Here is a 22,978-nt window from a genome sequence, read left to right as displayed (position 1 = left end):
ACTCCCATTTAGAGGGATGTACTGTTACTAGTAGCTCGACAGTGAAAGACCTCGGTGTTATATTAGACAGTAACTTGTCTTTTAAAAATCATATCGCTCATACTACCAAAACAGCCTTCTTCCACCTTAGAAACATGGCCAAGCTGAGAAACATCCTGACTGTATCTGATGCTGAGAAGCTAGTTCATGCGTTCATGACCTCTAGACTGGACTATTGTAATGCATTACTAGGTGGTTGTCCTGCATCTTTAATAAATAGGTTACAGTTAGTCCAAAATGCAGCTGCCAGAGTTCTCACTAGGACAAGAAAGTATGACCATATAACCCCAATTTTATCATCTCTACACTGGCTACCTGTTAAGTATAGAATTGACTACAAACTGCTGCTACTTACGTACAAGGCTCTTAATGGTTTAGCTCCCATGTATCTAACTAGTCTTCTAACACGTTACAATCCTTCACGCTCTCTGAGATCACAAAACTCAGGACTATTGGTAGTTCCCAGAATATCTAAGTCTACTAAAGGTGGTAGAGCGTTTTCTTATTTAGCTCCCAAACTTTGGAATAGTCTTCCTGATAGTGTTCAGGGCGCAGACACACTTTCCCAGTTTAAATGTAGATTAAAAACTCATCTCTTTAGTCAGGCGTACACATAATACATCCCATAATATCATGCACCAGTACATCAGACCAGCACATTTTTATGAACAGCAGATATGTTAATCCCTTTCCACTGCTTCTCTCTTTGTACCCATCCCGAGGCATCCAGACACTGTACCAGCTCCCAACGTCCTCTGTGGGACGAAGCCTTTGGACGTCCACTGAGCCGAGGCCGACTCTAAGAATCCTGAGACATCTCCAGTTAGACTCTGTGGTACTCAGGAGATCAGAAGTCCTTGAACCTTACACCAATACAACATTTAACTGACTGTATATTACAATCACACCCCAGTGTCACCCATATGAGGATGGGTACCCCCTTGAGTCCGGTTCCTCTCAAGGTTTCTTCCTTTACCAATTTAAGGGAGTTTTTCCTTGCCACTGCTGCCTGAGTCACCTCAGACTTGCTCATAGGGGAATAAATACATACACACTGTGTACTATATACATCTAATAATAATCTAGAATTTTTATTCTGTTAATTCTTATTTCTTTTATTATTCGTTAATTCCTTTATCATTAATTATGTTTACCTTCTGCTCTGTGTTTATGTTCTGTAAAGCTGCTTTGAGACAATGTCTATTGTAAAAAGCGCTATACAAATAAACTTGAATTGAATTGAAACCACTGAGGCACGGGGAGAACATGCAAACTACATACACACATGAGGCAGAGGCGGGAATCGAACCCCCAACCCTGGAGGTGTGAGGCGAACGTGCTAACCACTAATCCACAATGTCCCCCTTGATAATGATGATGATGAAGATGATTAAAATGGGTTGAAATACACTTTTTAAAAAAATTTTCCCCTCTCGCTCATGCTCAGTTTTGCTCTGAGACACTTTTGAGATGTTTTGAGAGCAGAACAGGGAAAGTGTCAAGTATGTGGCCTGCAGACAAGTCATTTGTAAAACGATTATAATGAAATCTACTGTTTAGATTTTTTTTATTGTTTACTGCACATCACTGCAGAATCACTTAAAAATCCAGCATCCAGCATCCAGAGTCTTCACAATTGCCACATTTCCTGATTGCACAGCTGGTAATATTATTATGCACTCCCATACTTTGCTTAAACCTGAAATGGTGGAAATGCTTGTTTTCCTGTCTTTTTTAAGCTAACAATTCTGGAATGATTTCTTTTGTCTCAAAATTTAAATGTAAATAGTCAAGTAAGGAAAAAGGATAGTATCCAAACATAGTCTTAGGATTTAAGGGTTAAAATGCTTGCTTAATGGCTTGTTTTCTTGGGATTCATGGGGTTAAGTCTTTTTCTAATCATTCTCAGAATGATTTTTTGTGAGGTATAACTGGTAAATTTGAATAAGACACACAGTCCCATCATTGAGTCGTACAATAAAACATGTCCTAAGTAATGCTTTAAACAGTCCACGGTCACTGTGCTAAATTACTACTGTGTTTGTATTTTTAGAAAACAGAACCAAGCAGGATTGTTAGAAAAGATTGTGAGCAGAGCAAACAAAAATAATAACTGTGGCAGCTGGTGGAGTTGGTCAAGCTGTCTGTGGGAGCAGGTAAAATATAGGAGATTACAGAACAGGAAAAAGCTAATCATTGTTAAAAATAAATAATAATAAAAAAAATTGGCTTTACAATGGCACCTTGAATGGCATGGTTAGAAAAAATAAATAAATAAATGAATTATGCTGTTTTCCTAAATACTGTATGTGTTTGTTATGGTAAATTGTACAATCCTCCATGTGGTAAAACCAAAGACAATTTCCAATTTTAAAATATTGTGTTGAAATAAACGGACTTTGGATGTAACTGCAGTGATTAAAATGTGATTAAAAGCAGATAAATAAAAATACTACCATAATTAGACTTATAGTAAAAAAAAAAAAGTATATAGAAATGTATGGAGAATAAAAGGCCTACAATGAAATGGCAAATGTTCATTTCACCTTCACTATATTCTACGCACAGTCCTGCAATATTAGTTTTTACTAAGGACTAAGCAGTTTAAGAACCACTCTTATTCCTTCCTCCCTCTGTCTGCCTCAATTCATCGTTCCTCTCCCCTAATCATTATTTCTCCCTCACCTCAGCTCTCTGTGCTTTTATGTTATTTATCACTCTTTTTCTCAGTGCCCTCAATCTAGCTGTATTCATCCCTGTTTTTTATCTTTTCCTCTCTCAGTGCTCTGTTTTGAACACCCATCTCTCTCTCTCTCTCTCTCTCTCTCTCTCTCTCTCTCTCTCTCTCTCTCTCTCTCTCTCTCTCTTCCCCCTCCTTCTCTTTCTCTCTGTCTGTAGGCGTGAGGGCAATCTGTGGCAGTAATGTTCCTGGATAGAGCTGAGAGTGTCAGTGTGAATCAGACAGATGAGCTGGCCAGGGGAGTTACAGTGCAGAGCAGTGCATTAATCCCCCTATCCACCCCTCCTCCTCTCTCTCGCTTTCTTTTTTATCTCACCCTCTATCCTTGACCACCTCAGAACCATGACTGCACCCATGAACCCAAGTGGTTGAGTGACCATGCATACCACTTTCATTATTAGCAGTAGACTGACCTCACACCTGTCACGCACCCACCCACCCACCCGCACACACACACACACACACACACACACACACACACACACACACACACACACACACACACACACACACACACACACACATTCCTTCATGTTAACACTTAGCTGAGAACTCTGTTTATGGAATGTAAAATAAGGAAGAAAATTAAGTCAGGCAAATCATTTTGAACCTAATCTCTGCGCACTGCTTCAGTATGTTCAATTACACTATGAGCAAGAATTTCAACATGTTTTCCTGTACAGAGAAAAGAATGCAAGACCTGTTTGCACTAAACTTACTTTAGAAGGATAAGCACAGTTTAAAACCTGAGATCATATCATGCAAATTCAAAGTAATTCTCTATCCGGGCTTACAGTTCAGTTACTTATCTTAAAGCATATTATTCATGAACTACTATGAATTATTCAGATACTACATTTAAATCAATGCACAGTACTCTAGTTATGAGAATGAGAAACGCCTGAACCTACTGATGCATGAGTGTAGGGCTAAAGTATAGACACAGAATCACACCTTTTAGAAATCTGAATTTAAAGGCAAATATCTAAATTTGAATGTTGTTATTTTGAAAATGTTGGGGCTTGCATATGGGAGTGTGATTCAGTTAATTAAATGAAAAATATAATTAGTTTTAGAAAGAATTTTTGAAAAAAAAATCTTTTTATTCTGATCTTTCTATTTCTAAAATCTTTCTAGCTAGTAAAATGCCCTCCCAGCAAATAGTTATTTCATGAAAAACCTTTCTTCATACGTTTAATACAGCAGACACCAAAGTAAAATGTTCTGAATACAGTTGATCTGGAGAAGAAAAAAGAGGTTAAGTGTTGGACTTTCCTGCAAATCATCCAGATTCTATCACTCAGATAGTTGCAGCCAGCTGAGTTGTTGACTATAAAAGGTGACGTGGCTGTCGTTAGATTTGGAGGATGAATACAGATCAAAGTGCAGACACTATGATCTCATATAAACCACTATTCTAACATCTCTAATGAGGCTGAAGAACTATTTCATGGCCACACCAAATAAATCATTCACTGAAAGTCTGGGGGGGGGGGGGGGGGGGTTTCCAGGAATGGAAGAGGGCAAGTGATGATGAATTATGAATGCATGGAAATAAAGGCAATGGCTGTCGAAACAAGTCTTGGTGTACATGACGGGTTTAACTGGCTAAATATAGCCCGCTGGGCTAGCTGCTTTTTCTGAATGCTTCACATTATTTACGTGTCTGTGCTTGTGATGTCTATCTCTCCATGTTTTTCTCCTTGCTTTCTTCATCTATGTCTGTCACACTCTTTTCTTCTTTGTCGTTCTTCATCTCTCATTCAGCCTACTGTCACATTCTCACTCATCTTCATTCTTCTTACTCGTTCTCCTTTTCTCTCCCTCTTCTCTCATCTATATCATCACTTGCACTTCCTCACTATACATGTTTCTTCCTTCTTGTCCTCTCTACTGATCACAGTGAAATCACACACAGTGACACATACGGTACCCAGCAGTGCATATATACATCAACACTAACGCACGGCACACATTAGGACTCATAATAAATGGCTTAATTACTGTTACCTACACACTGTGTTTCCTGTTTAGCTATTTTATACAAATTGGGAACGTGTGAATTAAATAATCCAACTGGAAAAGGACTAAATACAGCAATAACTGTGGGGGTTTCAATGCTGTACCGAGATATTTATAAACATAAATATAAATACATTTAAAATGATAAAGAAACAAAAGTTTTCATGATTTAATAATCAAACATCCAACCAGGATCAAGTGGTTACTGATGATAAATGAATGAAGTAACAGCAAACATTAACACTAGATTTACTGACTTTTTTATTTTCTGGTGCGGGTCCCGAGGTGTGATTCCCCCTGTTGAGATTTTCACAGTTCTTCAGCCCTGCTTTTGTTGTGCAAACACCCCCATCACCTGTGCTTATTTGCATTTGTTCACTCAGAGTAGGTCAGATCGAAGGCAGACCAAACCTCTGTGTGTGACATGGAAACATTCACGGCCCATCTATACAAAAAAGTCTGTTTTATCTATAAAACATTGTGTGCTAAGGTTTGTCATTGCCATAGTACATATGATATTTATGTAACCCTTGTGCATACCTGGGGTCTATTTGACTGATACCGATACTGACACTGACTGATACTGACAATGATACTGATACTGATATTGACAATGATACTGACACTGACACTGATACCGGTACTGACACTGACTGATACTGACAATGATACTGATACTGACACTGATATTGACACTGATACTGACACTGATACTGACACTGATACTGACACTGACTGATACTGACACTGATACTGACACTGATACTGACACCGATACTGACACTGATACTGACACTGACAATGATACTGATACTGATACTGACACTGACAATGATACTGATACTGATATTGACAATGATACTGACAATGATACTGACACTGACACTGATACTGACACTGATTGATACTGATACTGATACTGACAATGATACTGATATTGACAATGATACTGACACTGATACTGACAATGATACAGATACTGATATTGACAATGATACTGACACTGATACTGACACTGACAATGATACTGACAATGATACTGATACTGACACTGATTGATACTGATACTGATACTGACAATGATACTGATATTGACAATGATACTGACACTGATACTGACAATGATACAGATACTGATATTGACAATGATACTGACACTGATACTGACACTGACAATGATACTGACAATGATACTGATACTGATATTGACAATGATACTGATATTGACAATGATACTGATACTGATACTGACACTGATACTGACACTGACAACGATATTGACAATGATACTGATAATGATACTGACACTGACTGATACTGACAATGATACTGATACTGATATTGACGATGATTCTGACACTGATACTGATACCGATACTGACACTGAATGATACTGACAATGATACTGATACTGATATTGACAATGATACCGACACTGATACTGATAATGACACTGATATTGATACTGACACTGATACTGACACTGACTGATACTGACACTGACACTGATACTGACACTGACACTGACACTGACACTGACACTGATACTGATACTGACACTGACTGATACTGACACTGATACTGACACCGATACCGACACCGATACTGACACCGACACCGATACCGATACACCGCTACCGATACACCAACACCGAAACCGATACCGACACAGAGACAATACACTGATACCGATACACTGATACCGATACACCGATACCGAAACCGATACACCGATACCGATACGATACACTGATAGTGATACCGATAACAATACACTGATAGTGATACCGATACACCAATACCGACACCGATACCGATACACCGATACTGATACACCAATACCGATACCGATACTCCAACACCGATACCGACACTGACAACGATACACTGATACCGGTACACCGATACCGACAACTCGATACAGATACACCGATACTGATACACCGATACCGATACATCGATTGATACTGATACCGATACCGATACTGACACTGACTGATACTGACAATGATACTGATACTGACACTGATATTGACACTGACAATGATACTGATATTGACAATGATACTGATACTGATACTGATACTGACACTGATACTGACACTGACTGATACTGACAATGATACTGATACCGACACTGATACTTATAATGACACTGATACTGACACTGATACTGACACTGACTGATACTGACAATGATACTGACACTCACACTGGTGCTGACACGGATACTGAAACTGACAATGATACCGACACTGATACTGATAATGACACTGATATTGACAATGATACTGACACTGATACCAATACTGACACTGACTGATACTGATACTGATACTGACAATGATACTGATACTGATATTGACAATGATACTGATACTGATACCGATACTGACACTGACTATGATACTGATATTGACAATGATACTGACACTGATACTGACACTGATACCAATACTGACACTGACTGATACTGACAATGATACTGATACTGATATTGACAATGATACTGACAATGATACTGACACTGATACTGATACTGACACTGATACCGATACTGACACTGACTGATACTGATACTGATAATGACAATGATACTGACACTGATACTGACACTGATACTGATACTGACACTGACTTATATCACTGATGATGATACAGATACTGATACTGATACTGACACTGATACTGACACTGACTTATACTGATGATGATACTGATACTGATACTGACTGATACTGATACCGATAGTGACACTGATACTGACACTGATACCGATACTGACACCGATACTGACACTGACTGATACTGATACCGATACTGACACTGATACTGATACTGATACCGATACTGACACCGATACTGACACTGACTGATACTGACAATGATACCGATACTGATACTGACACTGATATTGACAATGATACAGATACTGATATTGACAATGATACTGACACTGATACTGACACTGATACCGATACTGACACTGACTGACACTGACTGATACTGACAATGATACTGATACTGACACTGACAATGATACAGATACTGATATTGACAATGATACTGACACTGATACTGACACTGATACCGACACTGACACTGACTGATACTGACAATGATACTGATACTGACACTGATATTGACAATGATACTGACACTGATACTGATACTGACAATGATACTGACACTGATACTGACACTGACTGATACTGACAATAATACCTATACTGATATTGACAATGATACCGACACGAATACTGACACTGACTGATATTGACAATGATACTGACACTGATACTGACACTGATACTGACAATAATACTGATACTGATATTGACAATGATACTGACACTGATACTGATACTGATACCGATACTAACACTGACTGATACTGACAACGATACTGATACTGATATTGACGATGATTCTGACACTGATACTGATACCGATACTGACACTGAATGATACTGATGCCGATACTAACACTGACTGATACTGACAATGATATTGATACTGATATTGACACTGATACTGACACTGATACTGACTGATACTGACAAAGATACTGATATTGATATTGACAATGATACTGACACTGATACTAAAACTGACACCGATACTGATAGTGTGATGTGGTAGCTTAGTGGTTAAGTTATTGGGCTACCAATTGGAAGGCTGTGAGTTTGATCCAAGGACCACCAAGCTACCACCGCTGGGACCTGGAGCAAGACCTTTAACCCGCAATTGCTCAGTTGTATAAAATAAGATAAAAACGTAAGTTGCTCTGGATGTGTAAAAAAAGCCCTTTGCACTTCACCATGAATATAACCAAGTTGTTAGTAATATCAGTGTAGCTAAGATTGAGCCATAGCTTCATGTTGTCAACATAGTTGTCTACAGAAACAGGTTATTGCTATGAGCCAGGCAAGACTTCATTAAGTTCTTCATTAATCTAATCACGTTTCCATCATTTTCAGGATTTTCACAACAGTAAATAATGAAAGCACACCTTCATTCACCTTTTCTTTTTGAATTGAGCTAGTGTTTTGTATTTGAAATAAAGATAAAATAGCAATTGTAACTAAAACAAAATTTATAACCCCTATTTGTAATACTACAATAATTGTATTCCCTAATAAAGTAAAGTACTTTTTGCTTTCTGGCTTGGTATCATGGTACAGACAGTGAGAGAACAAATCAGCAAACAACCTTGACACTGACAACAAAGGTACATGCGTTAAAATAGCCAGAGCATCATCATCATCAGCTGCTATTGGACCTCAATTACAGGTCCCTGATGATAGCCTATATATCAGGTTTAGTAGTTGTTAGACTTACTTTTGTGCTGTATCTACTCTTGCCTCCATGAAACACATACGTTCTAGCAGCAACCTCGCCCCATGCCAAAGGCCAAACCAGTTCAACTTTTTTCTGCCTTTACCCACTCACACACTGTACAGATTTTGACTGCGGACCCCAACCAGGACTCACCATGATGTAGTGCCTCTGCATCTCAGTCTTCTCACTGGCCAGCTTCTCACACTCCAGCTTCAGACTACAGATTGAAATAACACAAGTATTAGTTCAGGTAACAAATAAAAACACAGCTCTGCTTCAGATAAACATAGTTACATTAAAGTTTTAAAAGCTAAAAGCAAAGTGTATTTTCTCTCATGAGAAAAATCTAATTCTTGGCAAAATTAGCAAATCTAATTCATTAAATCAAATGAAATGCAAATAGTCTCAGAAACTCAGATGCTACCTGCTTATTACTGCTTTTGGATTATTAGGCTTGAGCTGATTACCAAATGTGTTGCTTTATTTATTAAATCAAACATCTGGTCAAGATCTGAAAAGTGTCACTTAAAAAATACAGGGGTCTAAATAGATTTTTGTGGTTTAATGACCTTTTAGGGGGTGCTATTTAATATGGGTCTTCAATCCTGTTATAATCCGCTTCAATCCAGTTATGACTCATGCTAGAAAATTTTTGGTGCTCAAATTTAACTTTTCTTTTCTAGTTCCTACACTTTTCTAGTTACTTCTTCATTCAGAAACACAAAATACATTTCCCAAGATCCCCAGCCAGCCACATCAGAGCACTGACCACAAGCACACAGACAGTATATCCCTATTCGCAATCCTCAGAGTAGTCAGACACAACTGTGCACAATTACGCAGACTCCATTAAATCATTCTGTAAGGTTATTAACTCTGCCTTCAAGACCTTTTGGAAACATATTGTAATTACTAGGTGAATGCACATGAACCTAAGTGACTAAGTTGGGGCTTGTTAATAACCGTAAACTGTTCAGTTCTTACATTCTGTCAGAAAGGCAAAGTTAACTTCTTGTTGATAGAAAAAAACAAGTTTTCTCATGGTTCCCATTTTTATTCAGTACCATCCATTTTTCTGACCAAACCACTGAACCTACACCATGTTTCATCACGACCTCCAAGCTCCTACACATGACCTTCCGAAGTAACATAAGCTGTGTATTTCTGCAGTTTTGCCTTGTTCAACTTTCTGTCTTTTGCTATTTCAGTCTGTTTGTAGATAAATCATCCCTTTGCCTAATTTTTCACTCTGATTAATACATTGCTTTTCTGGTTCATCTGGCCTGGTTATTCTAAACAAAACCCTGGATTTGTATTCAAGCCTGAGCATTGTTGACATCGGTAAGCTTCGTTTTTTCACAATAAAAAAAACAAAGCATCATTTTAGCAGTGCAAATCAGTACAGCTTCCCATCGCCAGGATTACAAAACAGATTACATGCCGTAACCTTGCTTTTATGGCACATCTTGCCTTGTGGAGTATGAATGTGACATTAATTGATTTTGGGATTGATGCTATATTAAACCTGCTAAATACAATAAAGCCTTGATATGAATCAGCCTTAATTCTTAGGAATCAGCCATCTGCTAAATTAATAAATGTAAACATAAACACAAGCTCTATGTATATTAATAGTTACTTAGTCCACTCTACTCTAATTCTGTTACTGTCTGCTTGTTGACTCACTCGAACACAACACATTTAAATTGTTGAACGATGTCGGCTACAGTCAAAGTTCATTTCTCTTATATTTTGATCAGAAAGAAAAGTCTCTGACCGAGGGGACTGTGAAAAGGAAAGGAAATGTTCAACGTTCAAGATTCGGCACTTAGTCACTATTCAAATGTAAGCGAATCTAGGATATTGAGATTGTATCCTTTTTTACTGATCTAAAGAAGGTACTCAGGTTTAACAGAAACTTTAAGAGTTTCATGCTAAGCAATTCTTGTAAGATACTTCTTTTCTCTCCAGTTGTTGCTGGATTAGATTCATTTTCACTAATGGATTTAGATTTTTGGACCCAACTGTACTTAAAGTTGTTTGTTAAAATGTATAATGTGGAAAACATTCTGCCTTGCTGTTATTTGGTTGTTTTTTGTCAAGTGATACATGAATACTCCATTTCCATAATCTTTTCCAAATAATTCAGTTTCTGAAACTCATCTGTTCTTCTCTAATTCAGTGCTTATATATTTTTTTTTATAAGTTGTTATGTATTCAGACTTCGAATAAAGCAGAAGTGTCCTTCTCTCCACTTGCTGTAAAAGAGGCCAGGGAAGTGTGAATGGTATCAAGAATTAAGCAGCATTAAATCGAACCAGCAGCTCCAGGGTCATGTGTGTTCCTCACCTGTGGTACTGTGCCTGGAGGAACTGGAACTCCTCTTTAATCCGGTCCAGTGTCTCCAGCACAGTGAACTTGAAGGACTGGCCAGGCTGCAGTGGGACCTGAGGGAGAGAGAGAGATCATCAATCACATTAAGTATCATGTAGCTACCTTCTAATTACATATAAAAGAAAAACAACCCAGTTGTGTGTCCTAAAACTGAGACTGACAGTACAACCTTGTATTTACTGATGATGTGACTGTGTGACAAAAGCAAAAGGATGAAATTGAAAGTATCTTATTATCTGCTTAGTTTCAGACAGATGCTTCATCAAACTACTCTAACGCTGTTTATAGATCAGTATCCTGCTCCCATCTCCACATGACAGGATCACAGTTACCTCTGTTAATCTCACACACACAGCCTGGACCAGACAGTAGCCTTATTTATACACACTGGTCCTCATTAATTCCCTCACTTACTCTAATTCCACTAGCTATTTACAGCACCAGCCACACTTAAAATGGCTGCTTTTCTGCTCTAATCTTCAGCTCTTTCTGTGGCCTGTGTTGCCCCCCTCTTTTTCCAGCCACCGTAGCACACTGCAGGACATGTGAGAAGATCGGCTAAAAGTTTGCAGGAGCTTCATTAGTCTAGACAAGTGAATTTCAATTAAATTTCAATTAGGCTAACGGTGGAGGTCAGTCACTCCATGGGCTTTGTGGTAATTAAGCTGGGGGCTCAGCACTGGCTGGATAGGTTCGGCACATACAGCACAGTGTGTGTGTGTGTGTGTGTGTGTGTGTGTGTGTGTGTGTGTGTGTGTGTGTGTGTGTGTGTGTGTGTGTGTGTGTGTGTGTGTGTGTGTGTGTGTGTGTGTGTGTCTGTAGCATATCCCCATTGACCTTTTTCCACTCAGACAGACACAGACACTGTTTGTGCACTCTAACTGTCCTTTAGTGAACATCCTTTAGAGCTATTACACCAAATCAGAGGCAGTTAGCACCATAAATTGCAGAATTTTGAAAAAAATCAAACATAAAACAACAAATAAATCACATCTAAGCAAGAAAAGGATCCACACTTTTTTTTATAGTTTTGGCAAAAGTCTTAGGTATGTGTAAATAAATGCCGTAAAAGCAACAATTATTTAGGAGTAGTCGATTATTGCAAAAATACTAATATAATTCTTATAATACTTAGGTGAAATATATCATTTCAAAAATAAAGGGGAGAGAAAATTGTGGATTTTGTAATCGAGACTAATAATAATCAGTAGAGATAACTGGATAATCACAATAGATAAAGTGCAGCAAATTTGGGTATCCACTAAAGTAAGCCTGGGCAGTGCCCTGTCTGGTGACCTGTCCATTACCCTTCAAAATTAAATGTCAAATTTTTAACCACCATGTATGATGGATCTAAATACATCTGAGGTTCATGTATGGCTGAAAGGATGCTTAATGACACTGTGGTCTGCTGAGCATGAAGTCATTTTTAATAGCACATTGTGATAATAACATAAAACTATAAAATAATAATAATAATAATAATAATAATAATAATAATAATAATAATAATAATAATAATAATAATAATAATGGCACATGCCTAGATGTAAGCATATAAACAGGAACAGAGTTCAAATGTCTGCTTAGTAATTGAGTGTCAGACAGCAGAGGGATCTAGAAAACCCAACCTGATCCAGCTAATCTAGGGGTTTGTGTGTGTGTGTGTGTGTGTGTGTGTGTGTGTGTGTGTGTGTGTGTGTGTGTGTGTGTGTGTGTGTGTGTGTGTGTGTGACTGTTAAGACAGACACACATACAGAAAGCCATGTGAGATAGCAGTCAGTCAGTCAGGCGCAATTTAGATGAGCAGAAGCGAGTGAGAATTACGAAGGATTATCTACAGAGAGTGCGGAGGATGAGAAGCTGAGAAACATAGAGCAGAAGATGGAGAGAGAAAGAAAGAAAGAAAGAAAGAAAGAAAGAAAGAAAGAAAGAAAGAAAGAAAGAAATCTATAATAATAATAATAATAATAATAATAATAATAATAATAATAAGTATTATTATTATTATTATAGATTTCTTTCTTTCTTTCTTTCTTTCTTTCTTTCTTTCTTTCTTTCTTTCTTTCTAATAATAATAATAATAATAATAATAATAATAATAACAATAACAACAATAATAATAATCATTATTATTATTATTGTTGTTGTTGTTGTTATTATTATTATTATTATTATTATTATTATTATTATTATTATTATTATTATTATCACAGCCAAGGTTGCTTTACAATTACAAGAAACACAAAAACAAAAATATTGATTAAAAAATGTTTTATATTATATCATTCCCACCCCAGACGCTAGTACAATATTATTGTTTATCGTGGTTTCTACCTAAATGTGCAACATTCAAAATTTGTTTCATGTATCTATAAATACCTAAAAATGTGTTTCAAAGCATTTAATATAAACCCACTATTTTAATTACTGAGCATAAAAGAGACTGAAGGAGTTTATGAATTAATATGATCATCAGTCAGGTATTAAATTTCGCATTCTTGCAAACTAAATTTAAAAATAGGTCTCCGGACATTTTGTATCAGTATCTAAGACAACACTTATGATCCACGAACTTCAGGTACAGTTAATCAGATTTTACACACATAGGTATTTGGGATCTTAGTACATGATTTACATGGAATAATCTGAGTGACATTAATCATATTATTTGACTGCCTACATACTGCTAAAAGTAGAAGCTCCATGTTAGAGTTTCAGTACTGGAAAAAAAAAGAGTTTAAACGAATAAAGCAGCTGATTGTTTGAAGTTTTGTGAACTCGCTGTGAGGTTTTGCTCACAAAATATATTTGCATCAGAAGTATACAGTATAACAATAAACATTTTTCCATTAAATTCCACTGAAATAAATGTACTTTTGCAGAACAAGGAGCTAGGCCTCAAGGTACAAATTAATTAGTTAACATACAGAACATTTTACATTATTGATGTTTGAAATCTGATGGGTATTTTTATCTGATACCATTTGAATTAACACTAAAAGAGACATGCAAAAAAAAAAAAAGACACCCAGAGACATCAACAATGATCTATCAACAGGGTGGCCTAGCAACAGTGAGGTATAAACCTCTTTCTCTGATGCTTCCTGACGTGTGTTCACTTTGTGTGTGAGTGTTTGAGCTAACTGCAGTACCAGAGTTCAGACAGGGTGGTGAAGAGAGACTGCACTATTTCTGAAGTGTCTGTGCCAGTTGCATCACTGCTTCTTCCAAAATAGTCAGGAGACGGCCATGGCCATGAAATAATTATCGGCTGGTGAAATATTTAGTAAAAAAAAAAGCAGGGATGAGGAGCACCAGAGTGTGGAGGGAAAGGGAGTATAGCTGTGATCCTAGGAGGGTATAACTGTCTTTGCATGCACATGCTTTCCACACTGTTTGAATCCTCCTCCACTCTCTAACCACTGCTAAACCCTACAAGGCAGATCAGGCTCCTTGTCTTTGCCCACTTGAAAAACACTCCATCATGGTGAGAACCACAACTGTACTCTGCATGCCTATGACAAATGGCACTGGGAATGGCACTCAGGTAATCAGTGCCAGTGTCCCAACACAAACCAGTGTCCAAGCAGCTGCTATCCGGTAGTTTTCTCCTCCATCTAAACCTCATTTAAACCTCATTTAACACAGTCTACAGTCTCAGAGAGTCACCATGGTTTCAGTATAGGTTGCCCTCTCTTCGTAGGGTTAACCCAAAGCTGCAAATCCAAGGCTGGATTAGAAAATGCACACTGGCAGGAGAAAAACAACCTGGTGTCTTTCCAAAACCTTTCTCAGCTCAATCCTCTCACCTCTGTGGCTTTACATTGGCTGATGAAAACATTAGATTAGAAGTGAAAGCCATAACTGACTGTAATCAGTTTAGATTCCAAAATCCTGCAGTGTTACATAGGTGCATTGGTCAAAATCTGCAGTCAGAATGGAACAATGGAAGGGCGGGAAGAAGAAATTGTGCCAAAATGAGCAGCTCCTAGCTAAGTGAGCATGTGTGAGGCCTGGGGTTGGGTATTTGGCATAGATGCATCCCTTGGCCTCCTGATTAGCACATGAAAAAATTCCACACACTCACAGATATGCATACATTAGGACAGAAAAAAACAGGAAGAGCAAGTTAACGACTGATGAAAACTGCATGGGATGCATGATCATCTCTTAAGTAACCAAGCAAACTCATATGCCATTTGTGTGCCATGTTTAAGTCCATGATCTGTGTGGTTAGTTAAATTCCTACAGGTTAATCGCATAAAATCCCAAACAATGCCATACCAATATGGCCCATGTACCAACCCCAAATCATTTAGTTATTAGGTACACATGATGATGTGCAAATGCCGTGATCAGGTCCACACATCCTCAGTTAGCTAGGAGATGCTCTTTCTGCCTCTTATTTTGATCCTCCTCTATTGAATCTACCCCTGTATCTAGATAGCAACATTTTAGGAGGCACAAAAGGGAGTTTTCAATCACTCCTCCAGACAGAGATGGTGCTAATCGAGCATTGCTTATATTTTGTGTATAATTATTGAGAAGTCTTGAGAAACATTCGTCCAAAAGAATCCCTCAGCTGGTATTTTAAATACGGTGTAAAGCACAGTGTGAACATCACAGCATACGATTTGTCCACTGTGGATGAGGGAGGAATCAATCTGAAACAGACCACTGAAACACGTCCACGAATATATCATGCATTAAGAGTGATCGTTCGGAAGAACTATCTTTCGACTTGAAGAGACTCTTTCCCCTAAGAGTACAAGCGGACCCAAACCATGACAGCAAGATAGCCTATAGAACAACAGAGTCTCTGTTTTTTTCCTTTTAATTTGTCCAAGGTTTATATATATGTAAACCAGGTAGAAAGCAGCTCTGCAGAAATACGCATACAAGATGGAACAAATTTTCCCATAATTACATACATGCAATCATTCCCTTCAAATACAGACTAACTAGAGCAACCTGCAGGGGATTCACAAATCCACATAATCGTGATAAGTTCACACTACTAAACTCCATTACTTGATGTATAAGACCTCTACTCTCTCATGAAAGGTGTGCCCTGTTTATCCCTAATAAGTCTTTAGCTTTTATCTCAAGAGCTGGCTCACATTACTAACTGCTTGCACTGTTTGGCTCATAGAAGTGTGTGTCCCAGTGTGTATACTGTGTAGATGCAACCTAGCATCAAAGACACAGGAAACTGCATGTGGTAAGGTACCAGTGGGTGTTACGGTTTTTGTTTTGTAACTGCATGAAAATTGAAGTAGGTTGTTGATGAGCCAATCAAATAAGTGAACTTTTCTGATATCTTGGTTCTTGGATTTCTTGGCCATTTCTGGTTTTGTTTGCAAATTGTGTTATAAGATCAAACTGTATTTGTTTAAATGGAAATTTTAAATTAAACTTGTATTTTCTTTTAGTACAAGATAAGGATATGCTATCTATTGGGGCAAGTCGTGGCCTAATGGTTAGAAAGTCTGACTCGTAATCCTAAGGTTGTGGGTCCGAGTCTCGGGCCGGCCACAACTGAGGTGCCCTTGAGCAAGACACTGAAACACCCCCCCCCCCCCCCCCAACTGCTCCCTGGGCACCGCAGCATAAATGGCTGCCCACTGCTCCGGGTGTGTGTTCACGGTGTGTGTGTTCGCTGCTGTGTGTGTGCACTTTGGATGGGTTAAATGCAGAGAACAAATTCTGAGTATGGTTCACCATACTTAGCTGTATGTCACTTCACTATACTGCACGTAGCATTCAACTTCAGGCACAAACAAAAAACTATATATATTGTTTGTTTGTTTTGTGATAATAAAGTTGAATGCTACAACAAAAGTACTATTACTGCTCTCCAAAAAATTATACTATGGCATAATTTATCGCAATTTAACATCACAGCCCTAACAACCACAAAAAATTCAGTGGGGTCGATGACGGCTACCACACGTTCTGGCACTGTTTGCCTTGTAGATCAGGTCTTAACCCATACACACGACACACACGCATAGGAACAGAACAAACAGAGGCTGGCACTGACAAGATTTAGTGATGTCTACAATCTGCAAGATCTGCCTTTCTAGGAACTGAGCTGAGAGTGATGACTGAGAAGCTACAAAGTTTCTGAAGGCTTTACTGCCCTGTAATTGATTTTGTCATCTGTCTGTCAACTCAGCAGCAATGGAAAACATGTTACAAATACATGCCAGTGATCCCCGATGGTATGAACCAAGCAAACACATCCTCCGACATAAAAGGAGTATATGCATGCACTCAATCATATTGTGCTTTCCATTTTCTCTGCCACCAGTGAGATATAAAAAGAAACACCTGCTATAACTACCCTCTGGAGTTCATTCCTCATACAGAAAGCTCTCTGTGGCTGTAACTCCACTAATACAGCAGCTTTACACATATGATGGTTAGGCAGTGACACAGTATAGAGAGTTGCATGAAGAGTTATTGTAATCAGACTGTGCTAGGATAATTGTTTCACGCCAGCTGAGTGAGACTGAATTATGGATTCTCAGTGGTCTCTAGCGGGAATACATCAAACAGGCCACTGACCCATATGCTTTCAACACCTACCTGATAACAAGCCAGCTCACTGTGACTGGTCCTCCTTTCCATGAACTCAAGTGTGTAACATGACAAAAGGTTATTATACAAAGTATAATGCCCACAAACACAAGCAAACAAGTGCACACACACACACACACACACACACACACACACACACACACACACACACACACACACACACACACAGAGTGCTGTTCCACCCACACAACTTAAAATAAACCGGCTACAGAGAACACCTGGGTGCAGCTGACGGGCTTGTGTGTGTGTGTGTGTGTGTGTGTGTGTGTGTGTGTGTGTGTGTGTGTGTGTGTGTGTGTGTGTTTGATTGAAAGCCTCTGAAGAGAGACATCTCTTTCCCAGAAACTGTTTCATCTATGTATTTCCTATTTCTCACTGATCTAGATAAGAATGAATGTATTTGTATGTGTGCATCACTGAAAGAGAAGGAATAAGAAAAATAAATAGAGACTAAGGAATGAGAAAGATAAATAGAGACTAAGAAAGGGAGATAGTAAAAGGATAAAAGCAAAGGAGTGTCATGCACTTACCGGGTGTCTACCCTGAGGGTACATGGTCAGCACAGAGATGCTCCTTAGGAGTCTGATGGATAGTGGGCTTCCTCAGATCTTTGCACTCCTGTAAAGGGGAGGTAGAGATTTCAGCAGGGACAGAGCCCAGGATCCAGAGTTAGGAACCCAGCTTTAGAATCTGAGTCTGAAAAACAGTGCATCCAACAAGAGCTGATGCAAAATTAATTGCAGAAACTCCCACTGCTGACTTTTTCTTCACCTTTCCTCCTCAGAGGAGTCAAAGTCACACTCTCAGCTGTCCTCCTCTTTCTCGCTCTGATGAGTCTGACTGCTCTAATGAAGTCACATCCAACTGTCCCTTCTCTGTCCTTCCTCAAAGCACACAAACAAGGTCCAAAAACAAACACACACCTCCATCCGAATCGAGCCAAGCGACTTCCTCTTGTAACACAGAGAGACAAACTAAAGGGATTTTTCCCAGAGCCAGATTGAGAGTGTAAAAAAGGGAGGAGACAGTAAAAAAATGAGGATGGGAGAGAGAAAGAGCTTTGTTTTTAATCTAAATCTAGAGGAGGGAGAGGGAGAATAAAAAAACACAGGAAAGCAGGAAAGAACAGCAGGTCACTGGAAGATCCAGCAGGCTTTTCAGCAGCAAGCCCTAGACTGTAATATATTGTGCCTGTTGGCTTCAACACAAACATGAACAGCCTGCTCAAGCTGCAGTTAAGGTGGCACAGTGAAGATAGCTGAGAAAGAAAAAGAGCAAGAGTGAGTGAGACAGACATAGAGAGAGAGAGAGAGAGAGAGAGAGAGAGAGAGAGAGAGAGAGAGAGAGAGAGAGAGAGAGAGAGAGAGAGCACTCTTACAGACCTTAGTACATGTGTGTTATATATGGATTCATTATTGACACCGATTTAATATTTTTAGAGTAGATTAGATCACATTAGATTCAACTTAGATTTAAAGTTGTACATTGGACAGGTTTGTCTTCTGAAATATAATCAACGATATGGCAAAGTGAGACGTATAATAAAGTCACACTCATGCCTTTGCATGAAAAATACAATCAACTTACTAACAATTTACTGTCCAGTTAGTTAAACGAATAGGAGCAGAACAGACATATTTCCAAATTCTATAGTCATGAATGTTTACAGATCTTTGTCTGTATAAGTTTATGGATTTCTGATGAAAAAACATATTAGAAAAAATATTTATCTATTTATTCTTTTAAATAACATATTTTAAAAACAAGATTAGGGAGGCACGGTGGCTTAGTGGTTAGCACGTTCGCCTCATACCTCCAGGGTTGGTGGTTCGATTCCCGCCTCCGACTTGTGTGTGTGGAGTTTGCATGTTCTCCTCGTGCCTCGGGGGTTTCCTCCAGGCACTCCGGTTTCCTCCCCCGGTCCAAAGACATGCATGGTAGGTTGATTGGCATCTCTGGAAAAATTGTCCGTTGTGTGTGTGAGTGAATGAGAGTGTGTGTGTGCCCTGTGATGGGTTGGCACTCCGTCCAGGGTGTATCCTGCCTCGATGCCCGTGACCCGAGAAGTTCGTATAAGCGGTAGAAAATGAATGAATGAAAAACAAGATTTATAAAATATAGTCATCTACTTTCACAACAGGTAAACAGAAACAATATTCAATGTTGACTGTTAGTAAAACTCCCATTTGATCATTCATTCATTCATTTTCTACCGCTTATCCGAACTACCTCGGGTCACTCTCAACATTTGATCATATTTTATAAAAATATAATATATTGTGGTCATATACAAGATGTATTTAATAGGCCAGATAAAAACATGTACAACTGACTTACAGTGGACACAAAAGTCTTCTTTACAACCAAGTTTAAGTTAACCAGACTCAATAATGGACATTCAAATCAGTCTGTGCTCACTGGGAAAGAAAGGAAATTCAAAAAGAAACTGCACCAGAGAAGAAAATTTTGACAGGAAAATGAGAGACTAAATGGACAGTCAGATAAAATATGATTCAATTTGCAACCAATTCTGGTTAAGTGCTCTATGTGCTTCTAGATATCTACTGTCTGTTTGTGATAGATGAATGTTTATTGGCCCTTCAAGAAATAATTTAGTATTTTAATAACTCCAGTCATGATTGCAACACTCATGATCTCGATCTCAGCAGATCTCAGTTCACCCTCAGTGTGTTCTCATATCTATAAAGCTCCCCATGAACTGCTTAACTCATCATAAAGCTTTATCACACTATCTATAAACCATCCCCAAAATGTCCTGTGTATTTCTCTCCTTCTTCCTTAATAACCACATCACTCTATCTACACCACACATGCAAGCCTGACTCCTGCCTCTATTCTCCTTTTCACATGCTCTCTTCCTTCACCCCAACCCATTTCTCCCTAAGATGTTTTCCTGCCAGTCTTGCCAAAACATCCACGACACTTAACCAGGTCAGGTATTGCCCTAATCAGTGTTATCTAATAGTGAGGATTACGCACTTAATTATTCACACAGGTTTCCTTGTGCCTCTTGCTGATGGGGCATGATAATTACAACCACAGCAGGGTTCAAACTGCCACCATGAACTAAGAAAAGGAAGTTATTGTGGAATGGCGCTCCAAGCTCTTATGTTTCCCACATGTCATTCTGTCTAGGGTCATGTCACTGGGCAAATAAAACAAATAAAAGCAGACTTAAAAAGGATAATGTATTCCCAATTATTCTCTCTCTCTCTTTCTCTATCTCTACACACACACACACACACACACACACACACACTATATATATATATATATATATATATATATATATATATATATATATATATATATATATATATATATATATAATAAAATATGAAAGACAGTCTCTCTATGATGCAGTGTAGGTTTCTGTACATTTCTGTGCTGTCTCTCTCGTCTACAAATCAATTGCTTCAAGATGAGAATCAGTAGTTAGTCAACCATCTGCATTGTTTGTATCTGAAGCCGAGAACCACTGAACTCACTAAATGACAGGAAAAGAACAGAATACATTTTTGACACCTTATTTATCTCTATATTGTTGATCACTGTATTGAGCTAGTTATGTTAAATAGGACCTTGCTATAGATTCATTCCAATTTTAGTATATGTGCTGCCATAGCAAGCACACCTTGCTATAGATAATAAATAAATAAAAAAAGACATACAAGATTTATTTACTACTTAATATACATCTATATATCTATAACCCAAAATGGACATAGAAACATTACAAAATGTACTAATTTAGTCATTGTTTTTGTTGGTAAAGAGAAAATATTAACAAACTAGCAGGCTATTTTAACCAGTTACTAAGGGTAAATGAATAAATGCTGTAAATGCATAGTGCATGTTCACCTTAATGAGTTTGGTCTTACTTTGTCCTGTGGGCCTTGTAGCTGAACATTCGCTCTCATCCTTGAGCTTCATGTCTGATCAAAAGCTCAATTGAAACTACTTCTATCTGTTTTCTGTTTGTATCTGTTTAGTGCACATTGATGTTGATTGTCAAATGATTGTGTACAAAAACTTTTTTTTGTTTTTTTTATTTCTGAAGAAATCTTTATTTTTGTAAGTACTGCAGTGAGACATTTCATGTGTAATTCTCTATGTAAAAATGGTGTTGAGCGACTTTTGTGTCGCATCAAAATAATGAAGAACAGTAACATGCACCTTTAATAATATTCCAGCAGTTTCCAACTAAACGCTTTAATAATTTAGGTGCTGTGGTGCTTAATGACATTCATTCATTATCAGATTTCTGATAAAATGACATTAAATGATTACATAACATACCAAAACTGGGAATTTTATGCTGTTCATTTTTCATAGCATCAACCTGATTGTCCTTCACAGCTCATTAATGACAGCTGCACTTTACACCATCTCACCTGATGTTAATGAATGCAAACTGTATACGTGGTACAGTTAGTGTTAATCAGGCCACTGAACATCTTTGTTATAATCAGCTGTTGTGAGCTACATAAAGACAACATTAACACCGATATGAACAAGAGCTTCTGTGACCCAGTTTATCTCTTATTTCTTCAGACATTCCCTGCAGAAAACCAGCTATTAAATGTCACAAGAATTAAACAAAATAACAAAAAAGATTACACAAATTTTGAATACAAAGCTAATTCAACATAATATTGCATTAGCATTAGCATTAAACGCCATTAACATTGTTTTTGGTGCACGAGACCTTTATAACTTATAAACATACAAATTTTTGACTACTAATATACTGAACACAAAGAACTATGGTTGAAAATGTTTCTAAACGCACGCATGTCTTCTTCGAATTAGGAA

At 38.0% G+C, this 22,978-nt stretch overlaps 1 protein-coding gene across 2 annotated transcripts in view; it reads right to left on the bottom strand.

Moving 5' to 3' along the window:
- tle2b (TLE family member 2, transcriptional corepressor b) overlaps positions 1 to 19,315 on the bottom strand; it is a 63,877-nt gene extending 44,562 nt beyond the window's left edge. Inside the window, exons 1-4 of one of the 2 annotated variants that reach the window (XM_027169668.2) lie at positions 18,914 to 19,315; positions 18,673 to 18,760; positions 11,492 to 11,589; positions 9,296 to 9,359 (exon numbers count right to left, since the gene is read on the bottom strand). In XM_027169668.2, the coding sequence (XP_027025469.1) occupies positions 9,296 to 9,359; positions 11,492 to 11,589; positions 18,673 to 18,696 (186 nt within the window). In that variant the 5' untranslated portion in view covers positions 18,697 to 18,760; positions 18,914 to 19,315. The remainder of the gene's footprint in view (positions 1 to 9,295; positions 9,360 to 11,491; positions 11,590 to 18,672; positions 18,761 to 18,913) is intronic. The other variant, XM_027169669.2, reaches the window with a different exon arrangement.
- Between the last annotated feature and the right edge of the window lie 3,663 nt (positions 19,316 to 22,978).

Source organism: Tachysurus fulvidraco, chromosome 2 (assembly GCF_022655615.1).
Source record: "Tachysurus fulvidraco isolate hzauxx_2018 chromosome 2, HZAU_PFXX_2.0, whole genome shotgun sequence".
Classification (NCBI taxonomy): Eukaryota; Metazoa; Chordata; class Actinopteri; order Siluriformes; family Bagridae; genus Tachysurus; species Tachysurus fulvidraco.
The sequence above is the reverse complement of the archived record's forward strand: the minus strand, read 5'-3'. Positions and strand labels throughout refer to the sequence as shown.